Below are 23,259 nucleotides of genomic sequence, written 5' to 3' on the forward strand. Positions count from 1 at the left end.
GTGTTTCTTCTGAACAGCTGGACTCGAGGTCTGAACCATGGACCCTCCCATTACAAGTAAGTGTGTTTATACGATCTTTCCGACTAATGCACACTCCTCTTTAAAAGTAAACCCTGCACTTTTCAAGAGGCTTTAGACAAACAGGAAGAAGAGAGAGTAAACTGGCAACAAAATTGATGTAATTTATTTTAGATGAACTTGAACTTGTGTTTTGCTCCATCTAAAATGTAAGTACGGGTGGGCCAGTATAAAAACAACATTAGTGCAGCTTCATTGACATTATTAAGATCACTTACAAAATCACAAAAAGCAAAACAAAACTGCACTCAAACCAGGAATCATAGATAGCACTCACGTCACTGTTTTGCCTAGAATGTTTCACAGTATGGCATTAAAACTAATTTATCAAGCATACATTTCATCACAGGTCTAGAAAAGGACTAAAACAGGATAAACAGGACTAAAACAGGACTAAATTAGGACTAAACTAGGACAAACAGAACTAAACCAGGACCAAACTAAGACTAAACCAGGATTAAATTAAGACTAAACAAGGATAAACAGAACTAAAACAGGAGTAAACCAGGACTAAACTAGGACAAAACTAAGACAAACAGAACTAAAACAGAACAAAAGTAGGACTAAACCAGGACAAACAGAACTGGAACAGGACTAAACCAGGATTAAACTAGGACTAAACTAGGACTAACAGAACTAAAACAGGACTAAACCAGGACTAAACTAGGACAAAACCAAAACAAACAGAACTAAAACAGGACTAAACCAGGACTTAACTAGGACAAAACCAAAACAATCAGAACTAAAACAGGACTAAACCAGGATTAAACTAGGACAAAACCAAAACAATCAGAACTAAAACAGAACTAAACCAGGACCAACAGGACTAAAACAGGACTGAACAAGCACTAAAACAGGACGAAACAGAACTAAGTGTACTTTCCAAAAGAAAAGTTACACAGTGTACCTTTGATTTTCCACAGGTTAAGACCTGGTTTAGTCCTGTTTTATCCTGTTGCATTGTTGTTTAAATATAGTCCATCCTTATCACTCTCCTCGTCATTCCCAGGTCTCCATGATGACCCTGATATTAAACTGATGATGGCCGGGTCGACTCTGCGGAAGGTGAAGTCGCGCTCATGGAAGAGGCACAGACACTTCCGCCTCCTGGAGGACGGGCAGACCATCTGGTACAAGTCCAGGTGGGCGGGTCGAGGGCACTCCACATGTGAGTCCTGGACAAATGCTGTGAATGTAATTGTGGTTCTATGACTCCACCATAGGGCGGTGCACCTGCTTTAGTTCTGGTGTACCCTTGGTATTGTCTTGGTTTAGTCCTAATTTAATCTTGGTTTAGTCCTTGTTTATGTCTGATTCAGTCCTGATTTAGACTTGGTTTAGTCCTGGTTAAGTTCTAGTTCCAGACCTCCTTTGGTCCTGGTTTAGTCCTGGTTTAGTCCTGGTTTAGCCCTGGTTAAGTCCTGGTTTAGAATACTGGTAGGTAGAGACATGCACATCCAATAAAAGTTGCAACTGCGCAGAGTCCAACGACAAAAAAATATGTAAAAGAAAAAACAGATCCACAGTTATTTGGAGCTCCCACATTTTTATTTTAATGACACCACAATTTGACATTTCAGGGTCAAGCCCTTCAGACAAGAAGAAATCTGGAGAAGGGCTTTGCACATTCTAGTGTCATTAAAATAAAAAATTGGGAGCTCCAAAGAACTGCAGTGCGGATCTGTTTTTAATTTTGCATAAGTCCTGGTTTAGCAGTGGTTCAGCCCTGTTTCTTACCTCTGTCCTGTGCAGTCTCAATTTCAGACCTGGAGGCGGTTCGTGATGGGCACCAGTCGGAGCTGCTCCTCAGTCTCTCTGCAGAGTTCCCCTCAGAGCAGTGCTTCACTCTGGTGTTCCACGGGAGGCAGGGTACTCTGGACCTCGTGGCCGAGACCCCCGACGAGGCCAAGTCCTGGATCCAAGGAGTCCGGAAACTCATCCACAAGTCCCAGACCATGGACGAGAAGGAGCGACTCGACCAGTATCCTGCAACAGAGAGAAAGAAGACTAAACCAGGACTAATCTAGCACTGAACCAGGACTAAAACAGGGCAAAATCAGGACTAATCCAGGACTAAACTAGGACTAAACCAGGATTATGCCAAAGACCAAACTGGGAGTAAACCAAAGACTAAATCAGGCCTAACCAGGACCAAGTAAAGACTAAACCAGGACTAAACTAGGACTTAATCAGAAATATACCAAGGTCAAACCAGGACTAAAGCAGGACTAAACTAGAACAGAACCAGCACTAAACTATGAGGTAACTAGGACTACTCCAGGACTAAACCAGGACCAAACCAGGACTATTTCACGAGTCACATTTTCCTGAGCCGCTCTGTCAGATGGGTGCGTGACTGGTTCACTAAAGCCGACAAAAACAGAGACGGACAGATGACGTTTAAAGAAGCGAAGACTCTGCTCAAAATGATGAACGTGGAAATGAACGAGGAGCACGCGCTGCACCTCTTCACCGTGAGTTTAGACCTTAACGCGAAGGTTGGTGGTTTGATGCTGCCATTGTGTCCTTTGGCAATACACTGCAACCACATTAGGTCAACAGCCAACATAGTTTAAACTGTCAGGTGGATTTTGCAGCGTAACTGTCAGATTGTAAATTTGTTGACCCGGTTTTTGGTTTGTATCTCTGACATTACTGGACCTATCCACATGAAACAAACAAACAAACAAAAAAAATGTATTAATTAATTTCACTTACTTTTCATCAACATTGTCTGAAGGTGTGATACTAACTGGAGGCACTTCTCTATTTAAAGCTCTGTTACTCAAATTAAAGTTTGATCTGAGCTTTATTTAACACAATCTGACCAGAAAGAACTAAACTTCTGAAGAGGTGAGCTAATTTTGTGCAAGTCCCAAATATTATTATTACTTTGTACGTATTGATCCCATGCTCCCAAATGTGTATTTTTTGTATTTTTTTAAAGTTTTAAATAGGGATGTAACAATATCCAAATCTCACAGTACAATATTATTACGATATACATCTCACAGTACGATATTTATTGCGATATTTTGAAGAGGCTGATATAATTATAGATGGGACTCTTTTTTGCTTTTAAAATGCCTTGACAAGATTTTGGTGTGAATTATTTTCGTCATAATCCCAAGAATTCAAGTAAAAACATCTCTTCATGTTGTCTGCACTGAAATGAATCATGGGATATGTAGTTCCCTATGTTTATAAGCTGCATTTAAGCAAAGAAACTTGTGATTCGATATACTGTGACAATCCACGATATTATTGTGAGACTTTTGACGATATGATATCACAATATTATGGCTATTGTTACATCCCTAGTTCTAAAACTTATCAGGCTGTGTTTGCTAATGAGTGCATTGTGTCACCATGGTAACTGCTGAACATTCTGACAAAGACATACATGCAGACCCCTCATGTGATATCACTACACAGTGTTAATTGCTAAAAGTTTTTGATTGTGATTTGCTAAGACTCCTTCCATTATTTGACTATTGATACTTTGCAGTGACAACACACTGGGGGTGTTTGACATGTATCTCTATGGTGAAATGTGACACAATGCACACATAAACAATCATTAGAGCATTCATGGTCCTGTTTAGAATTTGATTTTCAGGTTGACTCATGGATCTATAATAAGAGCAAGGAATATCTGAAAAACTGTTGTGTTAAAATAAAGTCAGATTAAAGTCTAACTTGAGTAACATATCTTAAGACAGAGCAGTGTCTACAGTTAGCATCACAGCCCCAGAGAATGTTGATGACACCAGCCGCAAAGTATCAACGTCTGACTCTGTATATCCTGGCTCTCCTCAGATGTCGGATAAGCTGGAGCGTGGTTATCTGGACATGGAGGAGTTTGTGCTCTTCTATAAGCTCCTGACTCAGAGGGACGAGGTCTGGAAGGTCTTTCAGGATTTCTCTGCTGACGGAGAGCGCCTCCTGCTGGATGAACTGCAGAGCTTCCTCCGGGTGGAGCAGCAGGAGGCAGAGGAGCGAGCCAAAGACATGATTCTGCTGTACGAGCCCTCGGAGACAGGTGGGACAGGAGGGGAGGGTTACCATTAGGGCTCGGTATCATTAAGAAGTTGCCGATACAATACATACCTCGATACATAGGCCACGATCAACTATATACCTCAATACAGTGCACTTTCAATTCGATGTGATATATTTCAAATCGATTCAATACTGTTCAATAAAAAATAAAGGCTAAATGATGGCTGTGATACTAAAAGTCTTTGTTAAACCACTTCTTGTGCAAAGTGAATATGAATGACACCCATTTTAATCACCAAAATGTTGAATATGCCATGTGTGCCACATAAACAAGTTTCAGAAATAGCAACCTGGTCTCCCATGAGGCATCGGTGGGTCAGTTCATCACCACAGGAGCAGTTTATGAGGAGCCCAGCCCATATTACATGATCATTATATCCACAATGCAATGTGTGTATCTGTACAGACCCATGAACATTTGTGTGATATTGGTCACACATGAGAATGTCTGTGTTTACTAGTGTGTAACCAAAATGTCATTTTTCATGAGTTGTGTTTATGTTAGTTGTGTGACTGTAGATCAGTGTGTTGTGTATCACCAGAAAAACAAGAAATGGAAATTATTTTCGTTCCAATTAGAATTTTAACGGCTACACTGAAAGAGAAAGGAACTGTTATAATTAGTGATTATCTCAAAAACATTAATATTTGACTATACAAATGCATAGAATTATAAACAGATACAATTTTTTCTGAGATTTTGAGACCACTCCCGTTGCTCTAGCCCAATCCTTTGTGGAGTTATGACCAAAACGCATAAGGCCAAAAAAGGCCTTGGTTACCTTGACCGGTTTCAACCTGTAACATCCAGTGTATCCCGGTTATGTGTGTGCCAACTTGTGTGATGTTTGGGTGAATATTTTAGCCCGCAGATGGTTCAGAAATTGCTGAAATTGCCTATTTCCTTTATAATGACGTGACCTTTCTACTGGCCCGTGTGACCTCAAATTACCTTGGATCATCACTAAACTTTTTTTTTGCGGCATCGTGCACGGGGGCTTGACCCACATACCAAATCTGGTGACAATCGGTCCTTAAATGGCAGAATTATGTTACAATTATGTGGACAGACACACACACACAGACACACACGGTGAATACAAAAAAGCAACAAAACTGTAGCTATAATGAAATAATTTTGTAAGTTATACCAAAAGATACTCTTGGCGATATATTGATACAGCAGCCCATGATATCGTTACTGTATCATCACATAAAACGATATATATCGATATTTCAATATTTTTGCACAGCAAGTATTATTTTGAAAAGGTTAAGGGGCCTATATATTTTCTTATGTTATAATGATGTTTGCTCATCACAAACAGACCCGGAGTTGTGTTTTGCTTCTTTCACACATTTTTAACACACAAACAAACAATGTCGTTAAGTGGTATTACACAGGGTATTACAATTTTATTTTATGTATTTATTTATTTTGTTATTATTATTTATATTTGATTAAATTTTCCTGATTCTATTATAATAAGATGTGCATATATTCCCCGTCCCCTGTGTGCAGCGCGTGAGCAGATGTGCATGTCTCTGGACGGGTTCCAGCTCTACCTGTGCTCTCCTCATGGATCTATATTTAACCCGGATCACGTGGAGCTGCACCAAGACATGAGCCTCCCTCTGAGCTACTACTTCATCTCATCCTCCCACAACACGTACCTGATGGAGGACCAGCTCAGGGGCCACAGCAGCACCGAGGCGTACATACAGTAAGGGTATACTCTTTCACTCAACATGGTCAAAATACAAAATTTTAATTAAAATTCTAAATAAAACAAGACGTGAAATCTTAAAGTGGAACTAACCACCTAAACTCAGTCTACAACCAGATTTCAAACAGAGCTGCTGAACTGTTCGGTACCTCGAGGACTAAAGGGGAGAGTGAGGGGGGAGGAGGAGTGGCGGGGTCTGGAGGACTAAAGGGGAGAGCTAGAGGGATGGAGGGGCGGGGTTTGGAGGACTTGAGTGGGGAGGAGGGGCGGGGTCTGGAGGACTAAAGGGGAGAGTGAGGAGGAGGGAGGGGTAGGGAGGACTAAAGGGGAGAGTGAGGAGGAGGGGAGGGGTAGGGTGGACTAAAGGGGAGAGCAAGAGGGATGGAGCGACAGGATTTGGAAGACTAAGGGGGAGAGTGAGTGGGGAGGAGGGGTGGGGTCTGGAGGACTAAAGGGGTGAGTGAGGAGGTGTCTGGAGGATTAAAGAGGAGAGCGAGGTGGGAGGAGGCGAGGTCTGGAGGACTAAAGGACAGAGCGAGGTGAGAGGACGGATGGGATTGGAGGACTAAAGGGGAAAGTGAGAGGGAAGGAGGAGGGGAGGGGTCTGGAGGTATAAGGAACATTATGATTGTTCTAACAGGTATCCACACTTCAGACTTCTCCCCTGCATCAGGTGTTTGTATCAGAAACACCTGGCTTTAGTCAAGGCAGTCCTGTGTGATGTCATGTACTACTTGAAACTGCACGTTTTGCAGTCACAGTAATGAAAATTTTAACTAGCGTGCAAACAGTTCTCCAGCATTCCTTCCTGGTTTATGATAGCAAAAAATTCTTCCTTTGTATATATATATATATATATATATATATATATATATATATATATATTATTTTTTTTTTTTTTTTTATCACAAATGAATAGGGATGTAACAGTAACCAAAATATCATGATATCGTATCGGCAAAAGTCTCACAATAATATGGTGGGCTGTTCCTTTGCTTAAATGCATGGTTTTATAGTAGCAACAGCTTATATACATCGGGAACTACATATCCCATGATTCATTTCACTGCAAACAACATGAAGAAATATGTTTTTCACGTGAATTCTTGGGATTATGACAGAAATAATTTACACCAAAATCTTGTCAAGTTATTTTAAAAGCAAAAAAGAGTCCCATCTACAGTTATATTAACCTCTCCTAAATATCGCAATAAATATCGTACCGTGAGATGCATATTGTGATAATATCGTATTGAGAGATTTGGATATTGTTACAAATCCCTACAAATGAACAAAAACAGATAAACCATATTTAACAGGTACATACAAATAAGTTATTGTGTGTTATTGTAAGACAACAGACACAACACACAAGAGGGGGTGGAGGTGCAGCATGCAAAACTTTACCTTCATTTACACTAACTCGTTCAATTGTATATAGGTTAATTGGATTCAGTCAATATTATCTATATTTAAAAAAGGTTAAGAGCGAGCAGACCTCGTCACTCGTCAGGTGAAAACAAATTCTGACGTTTAATTGAACCCCAACAGTGACGTACATCATTCATCTCACATAATTTGAACAAATTCGCGTTCAAGTTCTTGATTTACAGAAGTGTTGAGTTCAGTTCAAAGTTCAGAGAAAAATGAACGTGTTCAATGAACACGTTCTTTTGAACTTGTTCATGCACAACACTGGCAGCTGCTCAAAACTCTGTGGTGGAGTTTGCTGTGTAACTGTCAGACTACAGATTTGTTGACCTGTTTTTTAGTTCATATCCTTGTAATTACTGGGCCTGTCCACATGAAACAAAACCAAAAACTGACACAAAGTTCAGTGTCAAGTGGGGCCATTATTCAACCTAAAATTCTAGAACATGAACACAGCCTGTTTCCTCATCTGTATGTCTTTGTGTTGTAGAGCTCTGAAGCGTGGCTGCCGCTGTGTGGAGCTGGACTGTTGGGATGGGCCTGATGGAGAGCCTATAGTTTACCATGGACACACCCTCACCTCCAAAATCCTGTTCAGAGACGTCATTTCTACCCTCAAGGAGTACGCTTTCAAGGTGGGACCTACAAACAAGACCAGTATGTTCAGTTTATCTCATTTTTTATTCTGTGGAACTTTTCTTGTATTGGAGGATTCGACACCTGCTTGTGTCCATGGTGATGCTCTTACTTTGCCTGAAATGTTGCACAGCATGTCATTGTCATTCATGTATTCAATTACAGGGTTTTTTTATTTCTACCTTCATAAACACTAAATTCCTCCTGTGAGTGAAGTTGCCTCTCTGCAGATCTGGCCGGTAACTTGACCTGGTGGGGTCAACTGCTTGTCTTCAAGTGCGTTTAATACCATACTGTGGAACATTCCAGGCAAAACAATAACATCTCCATGGAGTCAAGAAGAATGAACTACAGTACGGCTCTTTTGTTTACCTTTTAATATAGTTTTGAGTAATGCATGTCTATGGATGTTTTACACTGCCAAAAACATGGCAGATTTCCATAGCAACGGCATTTCTTTTATGTTCCATCTTGAGTTGTATTGATGCTTTGCAGTGACATAACGCTCGGGGTGTTCTGCATGTGTATCTATGGAGGAATATTCAGAAGTTACCATGTGATTAATACAAGAGTTCATAGTCTAGTTTAATAGTCAGGCTGGCACCACCTAGTGCATCCACTCAATTTCATTTCTCTCCAGTGACTAGGTCAGGAATCAGAATACACTAGAAGGTTCACAAAAACCCCGGAAGTACGAGTTCGGGCACCAGCCAATCAGCGAAGAGCCGTATATTCTGTGATGGCAAGGATTCCTGAGATTGAGGATTTAAAGCCTGAACAAAGAGAATGTTTGGTGAATTTGATCAGGGGGAAAGACGTTATTGTCCTTCTTCCTATGGGATTTGGGAAAAGCTTAATATACCAGTTAGCCCCGTTAGCAGCACCTACGTTATAGGTAGTAATAATAGTAGTGATTGGTTAAATGAAAAAATTACCCGCCTACAGTTGAGCGAACAAATCCTAATGCTGTGAGGTCAGACGATTTCCACAAAGTGAAACCGGCTGATGAATCAGGCTACTAGTTTAGATGTTTGAACAAAAAAAAGATGAGAGTGACTGACTGACTCAGCTCAACTACTGACTTCTTTCTGGTCAGATTGTGTTCACATAAAGCTCAGATTAAACTCTCCCCAGAGAATGTTGATGACATCCGCTCCAAAGTCCTAAAACCAACAGTGTGTCTGTTACAAAACAGCTCATGAGTAAAAGTGGGTCTTTTGGTCTGCAGAAGTCCAGACACCAGTGCTGCCTTTATCTGTTTCCCATGCGAGCAGTGAGATATGGAGAGGGGCTGTGGAACATGAGAGTGAATGGAAACTCATTGTTCTGATAGTAGTGGCAGAGTGGTTGGCGTTAGTAAGTTAATAACATCAAGGACAATTTCACAAACACAGTACACACTAGGGCCTCATGTGAAAACTCAGAATCTCCAGGATTCCCTCTCTGAGCTGCAGAGGCTGCACTAGCATTGATCCAGGACTGTTGCAGGTGCTGGAGTTTAGGTGGTGATCATTCTTGATCAGAGAGAGGCATTTTAGGTTTAAACTAACTGGATTTCAGCATTGAGAGTGGAAACCCAAATGAGAGAATCATGTGAGAATCATTCTGCTTTCTGACTGGATAATTGTCTCAACATAAAGAAATCAGATATCATGTCTAATATTTGTGTAATCAATAATAAATCAGTTATTACTTTTCCATGACTGGTCAAGAGTACACACTTTGACAATACTTTACAAAGACATGTAGGTCTTTCTGCACAGGTGATTGACAGGTGGATAAACTAATCAGAGAAACACATGCAAACAGCAGCTTATGAGAAACAAAAACAGCAGTGATTAATAGTGCAGATTTCTGTGGAATCAACAAGCAAAAACCTAAACTGTAATGTATTTGAGATAAAACAAGTATTCTGAGGAGATATCTTTGGCATTAGAGAGACTTAAGGCCAGGGGTTGCTCTGGACAGTTCTCCATTTGCTTGTTTTCTGTGAATGATGATTCATCTGCTTGTTTGTTACTCAATCAACAGTTTTTTGAAGCCCTGCCAGGTGCCTTCTGGTGTGATTTTGGGCCCTACAGAAATACATTGGATTGAATAACTGAATGCCTAAACCTGTACATTGTCCTTTTTTCTTGGACAGGCGTCTGAGTTCCCAGTGATCCTGTCTCTGGAGAACCACTGTGGGGTGGAGCAGCAGAACGTCATGGCCCGGCACCTGAAGTCCATCCTGGGGGAGAGTCTGCAGAGCTCCCTGATCACTGCGGAAGAACCAGAGCTGTTGCCATCTCCACAGGTCAGAGGACATAAAATACTATTTGGTCTTCAAAATATTTACAATTTTACAGAATTGTTACAAAAAGTTGATTGAAAATGTATCTGGCTGGACACTGGTGGGACACTGCCTTATATCTGTCTGAAAAGTGGAGCTAACTACACTGAAACAAACACACCCTAGTTATTTACAGTAGAGTATCTGTTATTAGTTAAGTCAATCGTCCTACCCTAAGGTGTGACTTGTCCTAGGGTTGTATTTTGGATACCTGTTTTTGCTTGAAATATTGTGATGTAAGTTAAAGAGCTATTTGGATGATTTTAAACTTGTAATTGCCAATCTTTACTAAACTAATGGTTGAAAACTTGAAAACTACCACTAAATGACATCACAAGTTGGAACAGAGCATAGAGTGAGGGATCGGGGTTTTGCTTTGATGGCGCTCCACATACAAAATGTTCACTGCAAACTCGGGATGATTTCTTAGGCAGTCAAAGGTTTCTTTTTTGGTCCTTCCTGTGGATCAGTACTGCGCTTCGCCTTTGCCTTTCACTATTTTTCAATTCCATTGGAAAGGGAAACAGTTTGAATGGAGGTTTGCAGTCACACACATCTGATTCCCTTTTGCATTTATGGAGTTCGCAAACTTCCGAAGCCCATTTCTCGAGCCTTTTTCTGCTGTTAGGACATCCAACAACCACGCAATTACGATGTCCGAATCCCATAACTAAAATATGACAATATCAGAAACAGAAACAAAAGCGATATGGTTCAAAAGACTTGAAAAGGTCGGCTTTGTCAATAGACACATCCCACTGGGAAAACAAACATGGCTGTTTGATGCTCACTTTTTCGGAGGACCCTTCCCAGTATGCATTGCGCAATGACCGGAAGTCCAAAATTTGTGATGCATGTATTTCTGCTCACTTATCAGTGATGCCAGGAGCCACGCACAGACGCACAGGCAGATGCATTTGCGGACGTGTTCACTAAGAAAAATATAGTCTGCTAACTACATGGCAGACACATCAGTCCTGTCTTATTGCACATTTCAGTCCCTACACTGGTATTGTTCAAAATCGTGCACCGGCAATAACGCTCATATAACTTAAAGATACTTATCGGAATCGGTATTGAAAAAGCTTGATTGGTGCATCCTTACTACAGCCATGTTTGGTTGTAGCTCGCGACGGAGGGAGTGGTAGTGTAGTCCGGACTCGCCAAGCTACAGACCTCTCCATTAAAAGACCCAAGTTGATCATAGACATTTTTAAATAAATAAATCATGATTCACTTCGATCAGCTGCGCAAACCTACCTATTCTTCTTTATCACAGTCCAGACACAGTTCTCTTTTCTCTCAAAGTGAATACATCCCCTGCAGTTTGACAGACCTGACTGTAGCGTCTATGCTATTAGCCACATTAGCATTGATTGTCTTAAGTGCTCTCTTATGGAAAAATTTACTGCACTCCTCCAACACACACACAGATACAGACTAAAGACCAGATAAAACACAAGCTTTCAGAGATCATTGAGGTCCATTACACTCAAAGCTGATCCAAGTTTAAATACATGTGTACTTCCTGCTTTATGCTTTTATTGATCAATATCAGAGTGGCTTAAAGGTCTTATATAATGCATTATTTAGCTGTTTTGAATGTCTATTTGAACACTTTTAGTATTTTTACAGTTTAAAGACACTGTACCTGATTTTCACTGTGTTAAAAATGTGAAAACCAGAACGAATTCATTATAAACAGTTTGCAGTGGACCAAAGTTCTTCTTCACTTACCTTATTACGGAAGCCGAGAGGGGTCACAACAAACGCTGCAACAAATACAAATGCGACAACACAACAAAAAACCACAACACGCCAAAAAAAGCTACAAAGGAAATGACCGCGGGACTCTGTTTTAATGCAAACGTCACAACACAAATGCAAATGCTGCAACACATTAAAAAGCCATAACACAACAAAAAGCCACAATAAACCAAAAAAAGCCACAACACACCAAAAAAAGCCACAACGGAAATGACTGCGGGACTCTGTTTTAATGCAAACGCCACAATGAATACAAACGCCACAACACAAACGCAAATGCGGCAACACATTAAAAAGCCACAACACATTAAAAAGCCACAACACATTAAAAAGCCACAACGGAAGTGACCGCGGGACTCTATTTTCCGACGGCCCGATCAAGCGGCAAGTGAAGAAGAAGAATTACAACGTGAAAAGTAAAGGAACGGAGAAGTTGGAAATGTAAGTAAAAGTCAGTTATTTTTTTTATCATTATTGGTTTCACGTTGTTGTTCTTCTTCTTTACTTGCCGCTTGATCGGTCCGTTGGAAAATAGAGTCCCGCGGTCTCTTCCGTTGTGGCTTTTTGATATGTTGTGGCTTTTTGATGTGTTGTGGCTTTTTAATGTGTTGTGGCTTTTTAATGTGTTGCAGCGTTTGTGTTGTGGTGTTTGTATTTGTTGCGGCGTTTGCATTAAAATAGAGTCCCGCGGTCATTTCCGTTTTGGCTTTTTTTGGTGTGTTGTGGCTTTTTTTGATGCGTTGTATCTTTTTTTCATTTGTTGTGGCTTTTTGTTGTGTTGTCGCATTTGTATTTCATTCAGAGCATCCTTATTATTCACCATGATGAGTTTATAAGTGCTGTTCACAACTTTTAGATACCAGAGAGGAGTTTATGGTGACAGTAAAACTTAGTAACAACTAGGAGTAACTACCCTTACGTGGCTGGTGTTTCTGAAAAACCACAGAGGATTTTCAGACAACAGGAAATCCCATGCCGTCTATTTTAAACTTGCAAACACTTTAAGGCAGAAACTGGTCCACAAAAATGTCAAAACACAGAGCCACAAACAAAGCAATGTGGTCTCTAAGCGAGATTCACAGTTTTTGAAAGAAATCTCCAAACTTCTGATCTACAAATTAATTACAAATGTTGTTATTTGTTAGATATTGTGTCATTAAATTTGCCACATTTATTCTGGCAGAGAAGAAAAGAAAGAAAACTTGTGCCAATTTTTGTTTTTAATGTGGATAGGCCCAGTAATTAAAGAGATATGAACCATAAACCAGGTCAACAAATCTGAAGTCTGACAGTTAAAGGTCATATATTACACAAAATTGACTTGTGTACTTAAAGGCCGCCACACACTACAGGAGAATTTGTCCGATTCAGACTCTGATTTGCTCCTCCCTGAATTCAGGGAGGCGTGACCCGACTTTGTAAAGATTTTGAAGCAGCTGTGCTCCTCATGTGTTTGTGTGTGTGTGTGTGTGTGCCTCTGAGCTGCTCTCTCAGATCGTAACCACCAGACATCAACAACGCTACGGTAACAGACAAAAAAAACAACAACAACAACAACAAAAAAACAGAGCGTCAGAGGCAGACGGAATGACAGACACACAACAACAGATAAACTGGAAATAGCGAAAATAACTTTTAGTCCAATGAGGTTCATTTGGTCTTCCAATAATTTATGTTATTAGGTTCTTTTTTCAGACCAAGAGTTTACATACTTGACAGTTTCAACTGCTCACTAGCGCTCTTCCTCAGAGTAGTCATGTGATGTTGCTTTGACATGTCCACTCAGCTGATTTAAAGAGATTTTGGTGCTGTCTTTTTACCGGTGGAGGCAGGATGACAGCGCCATCTGCAGTCCCACTTCCTCAGGACAGTATCCCAGGTGTGTGAGAGTAAACCTGGGCAACCTGGTATACTGTCCTGAGGAAATCAGACTGCAGATGGCGCTGTCATCCTGCCTCCACCAGTAGGAAGACAGCACTAAAACCTGTTTAAATCAGCTAATCGGACACATCACAGCAATGTCACTTGACCACTCTGAGGAAGACCACAGGTGTCAAGTATGAAAACAAACTCTTGGTCTGAAAAAAGAACCTAATAACAGAAAATAACTATTACTCACCTCTCGTAAAGTTGCAAATTTAAACTGCAGCATCTCATCCACATTATCTATAAAATTTGGCCTCCACATATAATAACATCTAGGGCACAAAACCGCGCTGTTAATCCTGTTTGAAGTGTTTTTTTAAAGTAAAAAGGCAAGAGTATTTCCTCACGTTTGTCTGTTTACATCCACACAGCACACAGATTGGGGTGAAGCTGCAGATTAGCGATAGTGACTCTACTTCCTGTGGACTTTATCCCCAACACCACATTTCACAAAATAACAATAACACAGTTTTGACTTGTATCTAAACTGGAAGTGCAGTGCTTTCATCTTTTCAGTCTCAATGCCAGTGGTTTTACTGTAGACAGGAAATAGCAGACACGATTGCGCTCACAACTTTATACTATGCGGAGATTTAAACTTTCATAAGATCGTCCTTGTGTCTGTGGTGTGCTCGTTTTGTCGCACATTTAAAAATAGTTTAAGACCGAAAAATCTTACAGTGTGTAGCGGCCTTTTGTCATGTTATAATTTTATTTCCTACTCAAAAACAGACCTGCAGTTGTGTTTAGTTTCATTCACACATGTTTGAGTTGGTGTATGGAGTTTAAAAACACAGTGGAGTTTGAATTACAGTATGGGGATTCTACAGTGTTGTGATGGAATGTGAACACGGCCTGTTTTGTGTGTAATTGTTTTGTTGTTGTTGTTGTTGTTGCAGGATCTGAAAGGTAAGATTCTGCTGAAGGCGAAGAAGTTGGGAGGTTTGGAGCAGAGATCAGACGAAGCCCTGACGGATGAAGTGAGCGACGAAGAGGAGAACGGAGAGCTGGAGAGAGAGTCTGTGGAAGACCTGACGAAAGAAGAGAATATGAATAAACAGGTAAGGAGAGGGAGACAGGGGCAGAGGAGAGAGAGAGGATGAAAGAGAGGGAGAGGCCAAAGGAGAGAGAGGGAGGGCGGAGGAGAGAGAGGAGAGGGTGAGAGAGATGGAGGGTGAGGAAGGGAGGGCAAAGGAGAGAGAGAGGGAGGGAGAGGGGGGAGGGAACGCTGAAGAGAAAGAGAGAGAAGGAGAAAGGGAGGGCAGAGAGGAGGAGGCAAAGGAGAGAGAGAGAGGAGGGCAGACTATAGCGAGAGAGAGGAAGGGAGAGAGGGGGAGGGATGAAGAGAAAGAGAGAGGGAGGGCGATGGAGAGATGGAAGGCAGGAGAAGTGAGAAAGAGAGAGAGCAGAGGAGAGAGAGAGAGGGAGGGAGAGAGGGGGAGGGCTGAGGAGAAAGAGAGAGGGAGGGCAATGGAGAAAGAGATAGAAAAAGAGAGACTGAGGGAGAGGGAGGGAGGAAAGCGAAGAGAGAGAGGGAGGGCAATGGAGAGAGGGAAGGCAGAGGAGAGAGAGAGAAAGAGAGAGAGAGGGCAATGGAGAAAGAGAGAAAAAGATGGGGGAGAGGGAGGGAGGGAGTAAAGCGAAGAGAGAGAGGGAGGGCAATGCAGAGAGGGAAGGCAGAGGAGAGAGAGAGAGAGATGGAGGAAGAGGGAGGGAGGGCAGAGGAGAATAGAGACGGAGATATGGAAGGTGGAAGAGAGCGAGAGAGAGGGTGGGAGGGGAATGCTGAGGAGAGAGAGAGAGAGGCAGGGCAATGGAGAGAGGGAAGACAGAGGAGAGAGTGAGAAAAAAAGAGGGCGAAAAACAGAAATGGAGGGAGAGAAAGAGAGACGGGGGAGGGGCAGAGGGAAGACAACGGGAGGAAGAGAAGCGGCAGTAGAGAACACAAATAAACAGGTGGTGTGAGAGAGGAAGGCAGGGTGGAGAAAGACTCGGTGGACTCAGAAAAGTTCCACAGCGCCCCTTTAATCCCACGTTATTGTTTTCCTCTCCGGTTCAGAAGTCCAAAGTGTCCCGTGAGCTGTCCGACCTGGTGGTGTACTGCCGCAGCGTTCACTTCCACGGGTTCGAACACGCCAGCGCCCAGGGCAAGTGCACCGAGATGTCCTCCTTCTCCGAGTCCAAGGTCAAGAAACTGGCCAAAGAATCAGGTGAGGTCCTATATATTACGCTTTTCTCCATGTTAGAAAAAAAAAAAAAAAAACTCCTGGAAAAACAGACCTGGAGTTGTGTTTTGTTTCATTCACACATGTTTGAGTAATCCTTTATTATTAGTCTGTCTACATCTCCAAAGCTCAAAATGCTCTGTTCCTCCTTGTGATGTCACGAAGCGGTAGTTTTCAGGGTAACAGCTACTTTTTACCTTTAGTTCAGTAGAAATTGGGAATGCCAGAGGTGAAATTATCCAACTGATCTAGTGAAGGCAGATGGGGATTAAAAATAGTGGAGCCTTACGTCATGAGGTGGAACTCAGCCTAAATACACATAATATTGTGTGTTAAAAATGTGTGAATGAAACAAAACACAACTCTGGGTATGTTTTTGATGAGGAAACATATAACTAGGGCTGGGCAAAAATAAAAAATGTTAATCGCATGAGACGTAAAATAGATTAAAATAGACGTAAAATCAAGTATTGCCATCACAGTAAAGCTAACAGCAACTATCATGCAAACTCTGCACTGTGCAAAAGCTGCAAATTATAAAAGCCAGATTTGAAGACAATGTTTACTTATGTGTGAAAAATCCCTCAATCCTCCAGGTAGAATCCATGGCTAAGGAGGAATTCAGTTTGTCGAATTGTCCAGTCGACCACCTGAATTTCTCCTTTGCTATGTTCACTTATTTTTCAAATTTAAAATCACTGTCAATAGTGACACCAAAGTTGGTGAGAGAAGGTTTGACATAAAGATAGAAAGGTTTGATGCTATACTGTGAAACACTCCAGACAAAGCAATAATGTCTCATGGAAAAAAGCATTTGATGGACCCTCCACTAGAAAAGATACACAGTGCACCTTTAAGTGAAATTCCCAAAGAAATGAACCCTTTTGCCCTTATATTACTTCTGTTCGTGTTCAGGTCCAGAGATGGTTCGGTACAATGTGAAACAGCTGACCAGAGTGTACCCCAGCGGACTCCGCACAGACTCCTCCAACTACAACCCCCAGGACATGTGGGGCTGTGGTTGCCAGATTGGTAAAAACAAATCTTTACTATCATGCATCCATTTTCTTCCACTTATCAGGGGCCGGGTCACGGGGGCAGTAGTCTTAAGCAGGAACTCCCAAACTTCCCTCTCCCCAGACACTTCCTCCAGCTCCTCTGGGGGGACCCCAAGGAATTTCTAGGGCCAACCGAGTCCCTTTAGCGTGTCCTGGGTCTTCCCCGGGCCTCTTTCTGGTGGGAACCATGGCCACAATCTTTACTATCAGGAATATGAAACAAAATCTAACGCAAGGTTCAGTCTTCTCTGTCATCACAAATTAAAGACATGCGGACTATCATTTTTGTCATTTTGGACTTAAAATGTTCATACTAATCCGCTCTACATGATCCTGGTGTTTTTATTTATTTGTTATTTTGTCCCTAAATCAAATCAGGTGCCTTCTTCTTGAGCGTTGCTAAGCTCCTGCTCCCAGCTAAACAAATGGTGAAAGTCACGTTACCTTCAACAGCCTCACTCCGGATTGGCTCTTTGGTTGCTATGATACTTGTGGTCGGAATTCCAAATATGGAACTCGGCACCAAATTTGCCCCTATAACTGTGTAACTATAACCTCAATGAGCTTCATTTGACTGGAGCCGAACACTCCCTTAGTCCACTTCTTTATACAATCTATGGTTTGGACCTGGGCCTGCTCACAACAGAAAGTCAGTGCCCCAACCAGTTAGATATTACTATTCATGACCAAGAGAGTCTCGTACAGTCTGGGAACCTGACTGCCGATGAAAATGAATCTTTAAGCTAATCCTGGTTCATATATTCTCCTCCTCTCTTCAGTGGCGTTGAACTTCCAGACTGCTGGTTTGGAGATGGACCTAAACGATGGCCTCTTTCGTCAGAACGGCAGCTGCGGTTTTGTGCTTAAGCCGGAGTTTATGAGAAAATCGGACTCAGAGTTCAGTCCAGACCGCCCCGAATCCAGACCGGGATACAGGCCCCTCCGGCTCTCCATACAGGTCAGTACTGAACCATTACAATTTTTTATTTAAAGGTCCTAAAGAGTGCTACAGCGTGACTCCTGTGAGCTTTACGCCATGTTATAATATTGTACCTCCTCAAAAACACAACTCCAGGTTTGTTTATAATGAAGAAAAAAATAGATCAGAAATAGCGTAATATGGGCCCTTTAAAATGAATTAATTAGGCTTTAATATTAATATTAAGGTTCACAAACACTTATAAACCTTAATATTACAAGATACACTTATAGACATTGTCCTAAAAAAATCTGAACCTTTGTCCAAACCACAGCCAAGCCGCAGAATCGCTAATGGACCATATCCGTAGGTTTAAAAGCCCCCCACACACCACAATCTCAATTACAGTGTGACTTTTTGGACTCTGTAGCATTTACTTGTATTAGAAGTCGAGTATATTTGACGCTTTTACTTTTGATTCCTAGAGCAACAACACGTCTGGATCCTCATCCTGTGTGAGAATTACTAACTTTTTCATTGATTAACTTTTGGAAGATTCTGAATTTTTGGACGATTATCTGACAAAGCAGTTGTAGTAGTTATTTCCCCTCGCCGTTTACCCTCCCAAAGTTGTATCTGGAGTGATTTGTGCATGTTTAAGTTATTTTTAATCACTTATTTTCAAGACGCTTTATTGCCAGTTTAATTCCCATTTTCACCGTCCCGGTACGGTAAGCTCTGTACTTTCTTATGTTATACTAAACAATAATATGCTATATCATGATAAGAAGGGTATAATGTGATAATCATCATTTGTGGGACATTTTATAGAACTGTGATAATCTGCAACAAAGATAATCACCATTTTATCATCAGGATGTGCGCTACAACAGTATAACAGTTGTTTAAATATGGAACTTATTCATAACAATTATCATTATTCATATCTATAACATTTTTAAAACTGTCAGCACTTACTTAATTGCAATTATGTATCCACATTTCTATATTGTCCCATGCCTATTATACAGTTTTATTTTCTTAATTGTGATACATGTAGGAATCTGCAGAGTCTCATAGTCATTTTGGAATAAATGAAAAAAAAAAAAAAAAAAAAAAAGCTCTTCTCCAGTGTGATGCACAGCTATCCACAGCATGTGGTGCTTTGTTGTGATGACATTTACAGCGATGCCAGCTCCCACTGGACACCACAGATTTCTAACTTGTGTCTTTTATTAAGCAGTTTTAGATATACAGCTATCCAGCAGAGACAAGCACAATATGTGTTCTTTAAATCCTAGAGCAACAATAAGTCTTGATCCTCCTCATCCTGATAATAATAAAATTTATACGTTGCACCGGGCTATAAATCGCTCTGGAGTATAAGTTGCACTGGACTATAAGTCGCACTTTTTAGGGGAAATTTATTTTATAAAATGAGAGACCAGGAACCGACATTTCCTGTTGAAAGTCAAGTTCTAGTAATAACAACAGAAGAGAGAACAACAGATTGTTAACGTCACATATGAACAGTTCTTCAGATAAACTATAACATAAACAACAGAACAGAACAAGTTTATCAAACTCTCCATCTCACTCCAAATCACTAAATCCATTTAATTCTTCATCCTCGGTGTCACTTCTGAGCAACTCGGCCTCAACCTCCGGAGGTAAACAGAGCGCCACTTCCTCTTCTGTGTCGCTGTCGTCAGACTCAGCATCAGTTCCAGTTAGAATTATTTCGGCCTTTCCGAATCTCGACAGGATGGTTTCGGTGTCACTGAAGTCCAGGCTTTGTCCATCCATCCAGTGACTTCAGGAAAGTTTCATGGTGCATCCTCCTGGTTGTCAGAAGTTTCTCACTCACTCCAAACTTTCTTTCTGCTGCTCGATTACCATTTTCAGCTGCAGATTTCATGACTGATGATTGCAGTTTGTAATCTGCAAAATCAGATTTTCTTTTTGGGGGCATTTGTGTTCAGTCTTCTCAGTCGTCTTTATAAATTTGTTTAAATGTTAAATTGTTCAGTGGTACAGAAGTAATGGTGCGATCAACTGACATGATACAGACAGGACAGAGGCTCTTTCTGCAGGAGACATGTGCAGTAGAGTGAAGTGACCATGAAAAAAGTGCAACCTCTAGTCTGAAAAATACGGCAATTAAGCTTTGGAAGATTTGGAATTTTGAGTGCCTGTTTTGGACAATTATATCAGACATCTGTTAAACCCTATTCCAGACATACAGGGACATGAAATGCTCGTGTGTTTGCAGGTGATCAGTGGGCAGCAGTTTCCGAAGGTGAACCAGAAGGAAGGCTCCATCGTGGATCCTTTGGTCCGAGTGGAGATCTACGGAGTCCCCAAAGACCAGAGCCGCGAGGAGACCAGCTACATCCACAACAACGGTCAGCGCCAGTATTTATGGGTTATGTTATGGAGCTTTTTTACCATGTTATAACATTGTTCACTAATCAAAAACATGTCTGAAGAGGTTTTAGATGTCATCCATGCATGTCTGAGTAATCTAGTGATCTCTGCTTGGTCCTATTTAAGCCCTCCTTTCAGTTAGCTGTAAGATTCTGTACAAGGCTCCACCCACAAGCCTACGTCACCCATGCTCCCATGCGACAGTTCTCCATAAATATACAAAAACATGATGCAAAACAATAGACTACAACTTCACAAACCTGATTCGATGTTCAGTGGGATGCGCACTGATTGAGTTGTGACAGTGCTCTGAAGGGGGAGTGATTTATTTCACACTAATTTTTATGTTGTTTTATGTTCAGAGATGGCGTCAGAGTTGATAATGGTTCTGTAGACGTCTGCTGAAGCTTGTGCTTTGTGCAGGTTTTAACCCCGTGTGGAACGAGACCCTGAACTTGGTGGTGCACTGCCCGGAGCTGGCCCTGGTCCGGTTTGTGGTGGAGGATTATGACAAAGCCTCCAGAAATGACTTCATCGGACAGTTCACTCTTCCCTTCACCAGCTTACAACCAGGTACAACTATTTACAACTATCTACGAAGTACAAATATATACCTCAAAAATAAAACAAACAAACAAACAAAAAAGACGTGTGAAAGATCCCTCAATCGTTCAGGTAGAATCCATGGCAAAAGGAGAAATTCAATTTGTCAACTGGACAAAAGTTTATTTGGTTTAATTTATTTTGCAACTCATCCAAGCTTCTTCTTCATTTCTGGTCAAAATGCTGGTGGACACTTCCTTATATCTGCCTGAAGGGAGGAGCTAACTACAATGAAACTATTCTGAAACTAACACAGGCCACTCCTTTGAGGATAGTGATGTACAGATCTTAGCCAGAGAAAAGAATTAGTTTGAGAGGGGAGTTAAAGAAGCTATTTTTGTTAAGAAAGAGAATCCTTCTTTAAACAGAAATGGGGGCCTCTGACGCCGTCTGTCTCCTTTTTACAACTCCATCCTCAAACCTAAATCAAAACAAACAAGAGAACAATAGGGGTAGTCAGGTCAGGTCCAGAGATGTAAAAGCACCATAACAGCCCTGAATGGTTTTGCTAAGACCCCACACTCAGTGCAGTTCAGTAGGTCAAACTAACAAACAGAAACTGTAGGTGTGTTAGTCTGAGTAGTTTCACTGTAGTTAGCTCCTTCCTTCAGGCAGATATAAGAAAGTGTCCACCAGCATTCTGATCAGTACTGAAGAAGCAGCTTGGATGAGCTGCAAAATGTATTCAATCATTTAAAATAACCTTTTGTCCAGTTGACAAACTGAAGTTCTACTTTTACCAAAAAAAAAAAAAGAAGACCCAAAGCGAATACATTTGTGTACAGAGCACTTTTCAAACCACTCAAATTAACAATTTCCAAATTGTTCCAAAAAAGTCCACTACCATTACTTTTATTGTTTGATAACAGCTGGACTTACTAAACTGTGTCAGCCAATGTTTTGATACGAACCAGGTAGCTTCTCCTGGACTTTGTGTTGGTGACTGTTGTAGCAGATGTTAAGCCCACTGCTGTGGAGACTAAACCACAGGTGGTTCTTTTTCACAATAAAGAGGCAAAGTCTGTCAAACTCTAGTTGAAGCAATTGAAGCAAATTGTCTTGGTGACAATATCTTATCCCTGAATGTCTCAAAATTTGCTTCAGTTGATATCATTACTTTTTGACAAGTACAATTAAAATATAGGAAAAGAATATTACAGGGGACTGAAAAACAGGGAGGATTTCTGCAGAATCAGAGTGAAACACTAAACTCACTGTTCATCTGACGAGAGAGAAAACCATTTTGTTCAAAATGACGTTTGACCAGTGAGCTCCTTCGTTTCACATGCACCACTGAAATAAACACATCTGACTGAATGTTTGGTTCTGACTCGAGGCACAACGGAGGACATGGGGAACAGACTGATATGAATCTGTATAAAAATACAAAGAGATGTCAGTCTAGATTTGCCTGGCGAGAGCAGAGCATCTTTTCTCTTTAAGATCAATATAATCTGCGTAATCTGTTCTTGTTTTAAATAAACAAATAAATAAATAAATTGAATAATTGTTTTGATTTTCAGGTTATCGTCACGTTCACCTCCTCTCCAGAGATGGCACTCCGATCCCTCCGGCTTCAGTCTTTGTAAATGTTTCTATTTCAGAGTACACATGAACAAGACGAACGACGCATGGAAAGTTTATTTTACGTTAGTTTTACTCATATTTAAGACTGAAAAATTTATAGATTTTACATTGCAAAAAAACAAAAAACAAAACTGTAACCGAAATGAAGTTAGGTGCTGTTATTTTTCTGTTTTAGGAATAACTTTTTAAGGCAAAACAAGTTGCTAAAGCTTCAAGTGTTATTATAGAAAGTGTATTCCCAATGGCCTGTATGCTAGCAGATGTGTATATTATTTATCAAATATATGAGGGAATAATGCTGCCTTTAAATGTTTACACAAAGTCCAAGTCATTTTTCACATTAAGATTCAAACTTAGTGACATTGACTGAAATAATAACTGGAAAGAGACTAGATGAGGCTGACTTTGACTGTGACCAAACCAAGACTAAACCAGGTCTAAACCAGGATTAAACCAAGTGTGAACCAGGACTAAACTACAG

General features: G+C 40.9%; 1 protein-coding gene across 1 annotated transcript in view; it reads left to right on the forward strand.

Moving 5' to 3' along the window:
- The window catches only part of plcd4b (phospholipase C, delta 4b), a 32,560-nt gene extending 9,603 nt beyond the window's left edge, over positions 1 to 22,957 (forward strand). The window contains exons 2-16 of the mRNA XM_020937077.2: positions 18 to 56; positions 1,088 to 1,246; positions 1,831 to 2,059; positions 2,423 to 2,552; positions 3,898 to 4,120; positions 5,663 to 5,864; positions 7,789 to 7,933; positions 10,078 to 10,230; positions 14,859 to 15,020; positions 16,019 to 16,169; positions 17,100 to 17,216; positions 18,022 to 18,200; positions 20,434 to 20,566; positions 21,012 to 21,161; positions 22,715 to 22,957. Coding sequence (XP_020792736.1) covers positions 38 to 56; positions 1,088 to 1,246; positions 1,831 to 2,059; positions 2,423 to 2,552; positions 3,898 to 4,120; positions 5,663 to 5,864; positions 7,789 to 7,933; positions 10,078 to 10,230; positions 14,859 to 15,020; positions 16,019 to 16,169; positions 17,100 to 17,216; positions 18,022 to 18,200; positions 20,434 to 20,566; positions 21,012 to 21,161; positions 22,715 to 22,806 — 2,244 coding nt within the window. The 5' untranslated portion in view covers positions 18 to 37 and the 3' untranslated portion in view covers positions 22,807 to 22,957. The remainder of the gene's footprint in view (positions 1 to 17; positions 57 to 1,087; positions 1,247 to 1,830; positions 2,060 to 2,422; positions 2,553 to 3,897; positions 4,121 to 5,662; positions 5,865 to 7,788; positions 7,934 to 10,077; positions 10,231 to 14,858; positions 15,021 to 16,018; positions 16,170 to 17,099; positions 17,217 to 18,021; positions 18,201 to 20,433; positions 20,567 to 21,011; positions 21,162 to 22,714) is intronic.
- Positions 22,958 to 23,259: the final 302 nt, after the last annotated feature.

This window comes from Boleophthalmus pectinirostris, unplaced genomic scaffold (assembly GCF_026225935.1).
Source record: "Boleophthalmus pectinirostris isolate CB_2022bp ecotype Guang Dong unplaced genomic scaffold, ASM2622593v1 HiC_scaffold_1, whole genome shotgun sequence".
Classification (NCBI taxonomy): Eukaryota; Metazoa; Chordata; class Actinopteri; order Gobiiformes; family Gobiidae; genus Boleophthalmus; species Boleophthalmus pectinirostris.